We start from the raw sequence: 11,542 nt of genomic DNA on the forward strand, positions 1-11,542 counted from the left end.
ATGCCCAAACAAAGGATTGGTAAAATAACTATTAAAATCAATATTAGTAATGATGTAGTGAAGTAAATGACCAAAATACCATTTCTGAAATAGCATCACGCTTTCGATTTGTACTTTATTATTTCTTGCCCACCTCATGCTCAAACAAAGTATTGGTCACATTATGCCCAAACAAAGGATTGGTAAAATAACTATTAAAATCACTACTTTTCAAAGCAACAAACAACAATATATGGACATTTTGGTAAAAAAAACCATAAAACAAAATATAAAACAATAGATGTACAAACAATTTAAAGGGCATAACCAGTAAGTGATATTCATTCAAAACATGTGCATCTGGCACTAAATGTTGGTAAGTGTGCACAAGGCACCAAAAGAGGAGCCCTTACAATACTTAATTGTTTTTAGTGTGCACTAAGCACCAAAAGATGTGTCATTTCATAGTTTTTGGCATAATTTAAACAAAAGCAAATATCCTAGATTAAGGTGACTGGATTTTCAATACTTGACCCACTTCCATCTTTTGTAACCACCTTTCTCATTAACTTAAGCTTTGTGATCCTATGAGAAGGACCACCCTTTCTCCTATTACACTTTTTAGCAACAACTTGTACATGTTGAGCAACTACATGTTCAGCTGCTTGCTCCTCATTTGGTTGCTCATCAGCCACCATTTGCTCAACAACTTCCTCAACAACCACTTCTTCTTCAGCCCCAACCTCCTCAGCAACCACTTGTTCTTCAACCCCAACCTCCTCGGCAACAAACTTCTTCTTCAGCCCTAACCTCCTCAGCAGCCACTTCTTCTTCAGCCCCAACCTTCTCAGCAGCCACTTGTTCTTCAACCCCAACTTCCTCAGCAACCACTACTTCTTCAACCCCAACCTCCTCAGCAACCACTTCTTCTTCAGCCCCAACCTCCTCAGGTAGTTGTTCATCTGTAAAGAAAAAAAATTATTAGTGTCAAAATCTTAATAAAGAAAGATTGTAATTAGGAATCAAACCTTGTTTCAGCAATGGACATCGTCTCCTGTTGTGACCTTCTTGATGACAATTATCATATTTTCGAATGCCCCCTTCTTGCTAACAATATGTTTTCCTTCTTTTTCTGTAGGGCATTTCTTTCTGTTCACTTTTGGTCTCCCGGGCATTCTCCTACGCCTTGGTGGCAAGATGATTTGAAGACCTGTTTCCGGCCACATGTCAGCTCCATTAGTTGGTTTCACGTTATATCTATAGCAACTTCCAAACATATTCGTTGTGAACCAAACTGCAACATACGCCTATGCATTCCCATTCAAAAACAAGATTGCAGCAATACCATGTACACATGGTATACCAGTCAACTGCCATGCTCTGCACCCACAGGTTCTTTGGTCCAAGTCAATTGCATAAACCTCATGTAATTGTCTCACTTCATATATCCGCAGACCACTTGGAGTAACATCCCAATACCTATGATGAAATGGTATAAAGTAAGTAATTTCAAATAAAAAAGTTGCATTCCAAGTAAGTATTATACCTCTATTGTTCTTTAAATTTCGCAATCCTCCTTCTAATGGAAGGACATATATCCAAGTTCCATTTTCCCCCTTCCCTTTTTGTTTGTACATCCTCTCCATCACGTACACTCTGACTTCTTCCAACATTGATATAATAGGTTTTTTCCTGGCCTCTACAATTGCTGCATTAAAAGATTCTGATATTCCATTTTCCATAGCATCACAACACCTATCAAGCTCAAAAAATGCCTTGCACCATGTCTTTGGGTCTTTTTCCATTAGGTGATCATAAGCATGTGTGGACATCGCATTGATTTCCCTCATATAAGATCGGAAAGCTGACTCGGTTGTGGACTTTGCAGCTCTCCAGAATAACTTTCTAAACTCAACACCTGTGTATTTCTTCTTAAAGTTAGTATAGATGTGTCTAGCACATTGCCTATGCTCACATGCTGGTGCTCTTTCTTTAACAGCTTCTACCAAACCCTACCAGATGAAAATATTAACATTAAATATAAAATAACATATAAATAAACATATAAAGCACTAAGTTATGTATTTATAAGAACAAACCTTATACTGGTCAGAAATAATGGTAAGACCTCTGCCATCTCCCATCCCAATGTCCTAAAGTAGCAGATCTAAGAACCATTTCCATGTTTCCTTGTTTTCTACTGACACTACAACCCATGCCAACGGGTACACTTGGTTGTTGGAGTCCCTACCAACAGCTGCTAATAGCTCACCTCTACAAATACCCTTCAAAAAACATATCACCCTCCTGCATCCTTCAATCCAACCATATTTCACACCCTTAAGGCAAACATACATTCTTTTAAAGTAAACTGTAGAATCAGGCATAGGATTCACTTCTATTGAGACTGTTGAACCCGGATTAGACCTCAATAACTCCGCTCCATAATCCCATAACTTTTCATAGTGTCCCACCAAGCTACCTGAAATTTCATCTAGTGAAAAACTCTTGGCATTTCTACATTGCCTAACACTTACATGCAAACCAAAAATTTTCTTAACTAATGCAACCATGTTCCTGTAGCTAATGCGGAGCTTTTTCCAAAATGTCATTCGTTAACATTTTACCAATCCACCTGTATGTCACAATAGACCCCAAATTAACTTGTCTGCAACAGTTATGTTTGTCAATTAGCGATTTGATCTGGAATGAATCTTCTCTACTCATTGGAGTAGCCCATAGTCTAAAAGGGCAAGTTGCCTTCCCTTCTTTATTTTTACAACACCTCACTAACAATCTAGTTGAGTCATTTTTTTCGTACCACAATGCATACCCTTTAAAGACAGCATAATTTGTTAACATTTTCTTGAGTTCATATCTGTCAGAGAATCTCATGCCTAATATAGGTACCATTGTGTCCCATTTCTTGTCGGGATCATGAATAGGAAAGTGGTGGACCTCATCATCAACTTCCTCATCTACCCCTCCTTCTGGAATAAGATTTTTCTTGGATAAAAAAGGATCAACAGATTTAGGAATTTCTATAACCTCATCATGAACTTCATGGTCTACCGATATATCATCTGACATCACTGAGTCCACATCATCAGAACATGGATCACTATCACCGTACACTCCATCTTCAGCTATCTCTTCTTCAATCCATTGCATAAGTGGTTCGTGGTCGTGATCAATGTAGATACTGATTATTCTCCCATTTTTATATCCAGCATCAAGAAACCTCACATAATCATCTTCATCTCTCAACTCCCTCAACCCATCTACTATGGCCCGATTTGGAAGACAGTAGTACATATCATGACACATACCCTTCGTCAGATTACAGATGTAGATAATGAAGTCCTTAAACTCCATATTTCGTAAGTCTACCTCTGTGACAGAAGTCTTATCAGGATTGAAGTACATCAAGGGCTTAGGAACAAACACTCCATTATGGAAAACATCTATACTCAATGCACCATCTGTTGAGAACGACATTCTTGTTTTAACGGCTTTTTGTCAACTACAAAAGTCATTGTTAATGATTAGCAAGTCACATAATCATATAAGATAAATAAAGGTTGAACATATGACTAATTAAAACAATAAACTTTCCAAGAATGTTCAACACAGTTCAAAAGTATGAGGACTGATTTAGGGTTTATTACCCCTGATTTAGGGTCTGTTACCCATGAGAATAAGTGATGGTCTGATTTTTATCAATCAACGATGAGTCTAGAAACCTCCATTCTATATCCAACGTTCGATTGATTTAGAGGGGTTGGGGTATCGAAGCCAGTGTTTGAAACACAAAAAGAGACACAAGAAAAGAAAAATCGTTTGCTACAACAGGGAATGTTAAGAGTATAACTTACATGAACATATCCGACTTCAGAATTTCTTGAAGGATATTTGATCGATCGATCCCTAGAAGAATCGCCTTCCCAATCTTCGTGTTGTTGAGAGAGAAGGGTAAAATCCACATATATGTTAAACGATCGTATACTCCATGTCATTTCCTTTTTTCTTTTTATTTTTTTTAAACGGTACACCTGCCGGTTACCATAGGTAACATTTGAACAAACAGTATATTTTATTGGTATTTTTTATACAATAGTGTTATTTGGATGGTATTTTTTGAACAACAAAAACTTAGATGGTCTTTTTTGAACATTTCTGAAACTTTCTTACCCTTATAAGTCATTTTCCCTTTTTTAGTTCCATCTTTGTAGATACTTAAAATTGTTTTATTTTGTCCGGTCTCGAATAGCATACCAAACACTAATTTAAGGGCTAACAAATCCAAAAAAAATGTATAAAAATAAAAATAATTTTGTTTTTTTATTAAAATTTGGAAGTTCAATCACATTTGACTTGGTTTTTTTTTTCTAGTTTCATCTTTATCCATACTTCAAAATTGTTTTATTTTGCCTTAGAATATAATAGAAAAGCATATCAAACGCTACTTTAGGGGCTCCCAAATAGGGATGTTCATTATTTGAACAAAACTGAATTATCCAATTTGATAGTTTGAATTTGATTATATTCGGATTTTTAGATTGATTTTCAACAAGACCAAATTATTATTTTGGATTTCGAATTGATTTTAGTTTATAAAATAAGAATCCAAAAATCCAAAAAAAACGGAATAAAAAATTATTATTTATTTATTTATTATACATATTTATAGTTATTTATTAAATTTGTAATTTATTTTTTCAAAATGGTTGAAAACGTTTCACCTGATAAAAAAACATTAATATGCATTTTTTGTCAAAAGTTTTTTATCTATAAAATATTTAACTATAATATATTTTCTTAATACAACAAAATAACTTGTTTTCGTTTCTTGTGTAAAACTGGGTAATATTATAATCATATGTCGTTTTAAAATGTTTCGGTTTTTGAAAACCGAGTTATAAAAACCGATCCAACCAAATTATAATTGGATCGAATCTGATCAAATTTGAATTTAGTTTTAACTATTTTGATCAATGTTTTGAAAACTTAAATCAATTTGGATTCATTTAATTGGATCGGATTAAACCGATTCATCCAAACGAACACCCCTACTCGCAAATACATAAAGAAAAATATAAAAACAAAACAAAACAAATAATATACAGTCTTTTGCTTGTTTTTATTGAAATTCAGAAGATCATCACATTTGCCTTGGTTTTTTTCCTAGTCCATCCGTTGACATTAGTTGGTTTTTTTCCTAGTTACATCTTTGTTAATACTTAAAATTGTTTTATCCTGTCTCAGGTTGAATATCACAAGTACAAAAATATATATATAAAAATACAAACAAATAATTTTTTTTATTTGTTTTTATTAAAATTTGGAAGTTCAGTCACATTTGACTTGGTTTTTTTTCCTAGTTCCATGTTTGTCGATACTTAAAATTGTTTTATTTTGTCTCGTCTCCAATAGCATACCAAAAGCTACTTAGGGGGCTCACTAGTACAAAAAGAAAAAGTATTCAAAATAATATATATATATATATATATATATATATATATATATATATATATATATATATATATATATATATATATATAGATATATAGAAAAGTGAATATACCCTTAAGGGTATATAAGCTTAGGTACCCATAATCACTATATTACGTCGTTTTATATCATATATATACATTGTAATTGTTCAATATTCTTATAATTCAACTTCTAACTTGATTTACTTCGAAAATTTTTATGAATTTCACATTTATTGTCATCTTACATAATTTTCACTTTTAACTATAATATATATAACTTAGTAGTGTTTGATAAAAAGATGTGATGTAAGATGAAGATAATGGTGAAATTTTGGAAATGTTAAAAGTAAATCAAATTAGGAATTGAAGTTTAAGAACATTATAAATGAATATATCAAACAAAACATTGTATTATGGTGGGTTTGGGTACCTAAATTTATATATCCTTAAGGGTATATTCACTTTTCCTATATATATATATATATATATATATATATATATATATATATATATATATATATATATATATATATATATATATATATATATATATATATATATAGGTTCAGGTTAATTTGAGACCATTTGAATTTTGTGAGACCGTAAGACCAAATCTAAAAATAATTTTAAAATGCAAAATAAATGGAAAAATCCAAAAATTCTTTTTTTAAATATTATTTTCGGAACTTGAATTAACTAAAAAAAATATAAAAAAAAATAAAAAAAAATTCCGTTTTTTTTTTTTTGAAAAATACGTGAAATATTCTAAAAAATAATTTTAAAATGCAAAATAAATGGAAAAATCTAAAAATTCTTTTTTAAATATTATTTTCAGAACTTGAATTAACTAAAAAAAATATTTAAAAAAATTCTATTTTTTTTGAAAAATACGTGAAATGTTTTAAATAGAATATTACACTGTAAATATTCTAAAAATAATTTTAAAATGCAATAAATGGAAAAATCAAAAAATTGTTTTTTTAAATATTATTTCGGAACATGAATTAACTAAAAAAAATAAAAAAAAATAAAAAAATGCATCTCACGGTCTCACAAAATATAGGTGGTCTCAAATGAACCTAACCATATATATATATATATATATATATATATATATATATATATATATATATATATATATATATATATATATATATATATATATATATATATATATATATATATATATTATTTGTCAATAATTAAAATTGTTTTATTCCATTCGTCTTGTTCAACGTACCAAACACTAGATCAGGGGCCTCACAAGTATAAAAATAAAAAGAAATAATAGTTTTTTGTTCGTTTTTATCAATAATAAATATTATATATCAAATATCAATCTTACTAGTATAAAAATAACAAAAAAAAAGACTTTTTTTTGTAAATATAAAAACTTTAGTGACAATTTCGGAATGTTATATAAATAAATCCTACTTAATAAATAAATGTTTTTTTGCCACATGTCATCACCTAATTTAATATGATACATATCATTTTTTTAATTTTTTCAATTTCATTTAAATCCACTTGGCAAATTGTGTTTTTTTTTACTTTGTTATTAAATTATAAAAAAATCTAATCTAAAAATATAATATAATAAACAAAATAAGGAAACTTAAATGTCTCTATAAATCGTCACATAATTTGTCCCTTAATGTATTAAATTCAATTTAAATTCAAATCAACTTTCTTAATTGAAAAACATACTTTTCGAACAATCCATTTTGAATTCACGATAATTTACAGAAACCTTGCAAAAAGTGGTTTATTCACACCTAATATTGATATTCTTTTCAAATTCAGTTTTGTAAATTATTAAACATGTAATGCTTAACAAAATATATTATTTTTCTTTTAAAAAAAACCGTGTATTACACGGGTCTCACACCTAGTAAGTATTAAAACCGAAGATCTTGAATAGTTTAGAGAAAAAGGTTCCGAATTTTGACTCACCAACTATGTGAATAAAATTTCAACATATTAAATTGATCCATCCAAATACAAATCAGTCGATTTGGAACCAAGATGGATAACATTGAGAACTTACATTTATCATTCTACTCGTTTATTGGTAAGTTAAACGAAATACGATATTTCAATTTACGCAATAGCCCCTAACCAATATACATAACATCAAGCACCATCAAGTACAAGTAAATACTGTAAATACAACTTTTTTAAAACCTCAAAAACCAACAAATCTGGTGGCATATGACAAAATTAACTTCCATAAAAACTAAAAAGGACCTCAAAAATAGATTTTCAAGGCTATTATTCAACCAATTACAGCCCTATACTTGACATTAAAAACTGGATTATCAACTTATACACATCTAGTCTAAATGGATTAAGCCTTAAAACCCTAAGGAATAGACAATGTAACTAGATTCATTAAGACATTACAACAGGTTTTCACTTAATCTCATATGTGTCTGTATATAACATAACATAACATAACATAACCCATTTCCCTTATGGCAAAATACCCCATAAAGAATCCAAGAAACAGATAGATTCTTTAACCCACACTGTTTTATCAAGGACATGTTTTCAAGTAACAAAGTGACTAGTATCATTATCATCATTCAAATTCAAAAGGAAAGATTCATTGATCAAAGATGTTAAGGCACACAATTTTAAAGTCTCCCAAACATGGAAATATAATATGGGCCTTGTAAAGAAACTTAATCTTCCTACAAACTTTGGGCGAATTTGAAAAGTACCTATCTCCAAAAGCAAACGATGAGATGTACATGATATGATCAACAAGAGAACACCAAGTAAATTGTTGTCAGGAGGCCAAACCAAAGAAACCCTATTCATAAACCCCTGTACTAACAACTATCTAGAAGAAAATGCCCAAAGCAAAAGCTTTCCTTTGACCAACAAACCCCAAGATCAATCAATGATCGGTAAATTCAGCGTACCTTTTGTTTTTGTTTTTTGTTTTAACAGAACTCATCTTCATCTCCATGAGCATATCATCAGATCTTTCTGGGTACTTCTTTTGTTATGCAGAAGAAACATTATCAGACCCTGCGCCATTGTTGTCCACCAACTTCATTAACTCTTTGTCGCTGTTGAAAGACCTAGCTTCTTTCTTGTTCAACACATCCCAGAAGAAATCAGTAAGAACAGATTCATAACCAGGCATCTTTGCGTATCCAGGGAAGTAGTTGATGTCGATAACAAGGTATCTGTTCCCAACTTTGGTATCCCTGATGACATCGAAATTGAAGAGGTGGAGTTTCATTGCCTTACGCAATCCACGAGCAATGTTGGTTATCAGACTCATCGGTGGCATCTCTGCATCTTCCAAATCCATCCTCTTATAGTACTTATCATCGTTTCTGTCATGTGAAGTCAGGTTAGAAACCTGAGAGAATGATAAAGAACCATGCAAACTCTCCAATTTCTCTTCTGCAATGTCCGGCAAGGATTTCCGTTTCACGCATTTCACATACTTCCCGACGACATAGACTTTGAAGATAACCCCGCCGTGGTTCACAAACTCTTGCAGAACAGTAGGGGGTTTCAGTTTATCAAAACCCTCGCTACTGAAAATCAACAACATCTTATGCGATTTTGCGCTCCCGTCCGCCACCAAGGGTTTTGCAATCACCGGAAACTTCAAACCCTCGCCCCACGTCTTCGCCTCTTTCAACTTCTCCGGCTCGTATATCACAATCTGTTTCGGTATCCCAAACGACGCCATCTCATCGCTTTTCACCTCTTCAATCTCCGACACAACGTCGAGCATCGAAATCCGGTTGTGTAGCCGCTCGATTGCATCCGGAAAGTCGACTACAATAGCGTTAGGGTTATAAACCAAGTATTCCCGGAGTTGTTTCCTCCATTCTTCCCCGTACAACTTATGAAGCACACAATCAAAAGGACCTTGATCCACCAACGGCTTGTCGGTGTCGATCTTGATAAGATCGATACCGCGTTCTTTCGCTAAATTCACCAAAGAATCCTGGATAAAACTCTTCTGTTTCTTCATTAACAGCCCGTAACCTATACTGAATCGCTTCGTCGTCGTCATTTCCGCCATTCCTGCAAAATTTTATTCCCTTCTGATTTCAAAAATGCAATCACAACACTCATAACAAAGATTTTCACACAAAAAATTAGGGTTTTCAGATTTTGAATATAGAGATACACAAAGGGTGTATATGTATATATGAAGCGATATAGAAACGCCGGTGAGATTCTCGGAGTTAACGAGACTGTGGTTGGGTGAAGCGAGTATATATATAGGGTTTCAGAAGGTGAGTTAAATCGGGTACAAGAGGTAGGGTGAAGTTAACCATGGTTAAAGAGCGTCAAGAGTCCACGTGGCATATTCTCTCAATTAATATACGGATTCCGCCGCACTAACGAGTGTTAGAATTTTACAGAAACAAATTATTTGCCAAAAGAAGCAACGCGAATTACTGGCCGTTGGATTACTCTACATTGTGAGATCAACGGATAAGATTGATCCACGTGCCCTTGGTTAAATACTGGTTGGACCACACGTCAAGTTGGGGGGTCAATAGCTATGAAGTCTTCTAATTAATTTTGAAAATAGAATAACTTGTGTGTTTTTTAATGTTTTTTTTGCATAGAATTAATAATATATGTCGCAACCAATAGTGGGATTATAAATACTAAATAGTAAATAGTGGACTATGAATGATCGGAAGCATCTTGGTTAATTGGTAAGAATCTTCTTATAATGAGAGAGAGAGAGAGAGAGAGAGAGAGAGAGAGAGAGAGAGAGAGAGAGAGAGAGAGAGAGAGAGAGAGAGAGAGAGAGAGAGAGAGAGAGAGAGAGAGAGAGAGAGAGAGAGAGAGAGAGAGAGAGAGAGAGAGAGAGAGAGAGAGCTTATTAAGACCTTATATGAATTGTGTTTATAGTGTTGGTATGACTCTATGATAAGATGTCTTTTGGCCAAGTAAATGTTCATATGGGTTTTTGAGGAGGGGGAAAATTGTTGGAATTTTATGAAAGAGTCTCGGGAGCCATAATGCATGCCATTTTCATACGACTAGGTGGAGTGGCATAAGATCTGCCTTTTGGCTTATGTCGAGATATTGATTCCTACACACAACAATTTGCTTCTCGTATCGATGATTGTTGTATGTGGTGCATTTGATAAATTTTTTATATGATGCTTTTAGAAGGTGGGCAAAACACAAACTTATGTTTGTTGTGGATGCTTGTGTATAAACATCTTTTTGTTGAAGTAGTTGCTTATAAATGCATCAAGATATTGATGTGTATAGTTCGTATATGCATACACATGGACACAGAGAATTCCAGATGATTCCTAAAGTCTACAAATACAAAATCCTTGTTTCAAGTCTATTTGAAATGCATCAAACCTAGCTTAAGACCTTACATTAATGGTGTTTATAGTGTTGGTATGACTTTATGATAAGATGTCTTTTGGCCACGTAAAGGTTCATATGGGCTTTTGAGGAGCGGGAAAAATTGTTGGAATTCTATGAAAGAGTCTCGGTATAACGACCCTAAAATCAAGGGTAAAAATTTCATTATTAATATAGCTAAAATATTGATACCATTTATTTCAAACATATCAAATCATCATTCAGTAAAACATGTATCAGAGTTTGACCCAAAATTATTCATTGCGGAAACCATAGGTGTGTGCATTGCGATCAATCCGATCCCCCCTCTTCCAAATCGATGATACCTGAAACCAAAATTGTAAACCATAAGCACAAAGCTTATTGAGTTCCCCGGAGCATACCCCACACACAATCCACATAACACATATGACATTACCTATAAAAGTTATATCTACCACATAACACATACCATATTAGCTATAAAAGTTATCTCTACATACCACATATCATATTAGCTATAAAAGTTATCTCTACCACATACCACGTATCATATGAGCTATAAAAGCTATCTCTACCATTAGCCATAAAAGTTATCTCTACCGTTAGCTATAAAAGCTATCTCTACCATTAGCCATAAAGGCTATCTCTACCGTTAGCTATAAAAGTTATCTCTACCATTAGCCATAATGGCTATATCTACCATTAGCCAT

General features: G+C 32.7%; 1 protein-coding gene across 1 annotated transcript; it reads right to left on the reverse strand.

Moving 5' to 3' along the window:
• Positions 1 to 8,064: 8,064 nt before the first annotated feature.
• On the reverse strand, positions 8,065 to 9,709 carry LOC145001415 (inositol-tetrakisphosphate 1-kinase 1-like). The gene has a single exon (XM_078960788.1). The coding sequence runs from the start codon at positions 9,526 to 9,528 to the stop codon at positions 8,485 to 8,487; it is 1,044 nt and encodes a 347-aa protein (XP_078816914.1). The 5' UTR covers positions 9,529 to 9,709; the 3' UTR covers positions 8,065 to 8,484.
• Positions 9,710 to 11,542: the final 1,833 nt, after the last annotated feature.

The sequence above is a fragment of the Lactuca saligna genome, chromosome 6 (genome assembly GCF_052625555.1).
Source record: "Lactuca saligna cultivar CGN05327 chromosome 6, ASM5262555v1, whole genome shotgun sequence".
Lineage (NCBI taxonomy): Eukaryota > Viridiplantae > Streptophyta > Magnoliopsida > Asterales > Asteraceae > Lactuca > Lactuca saligna.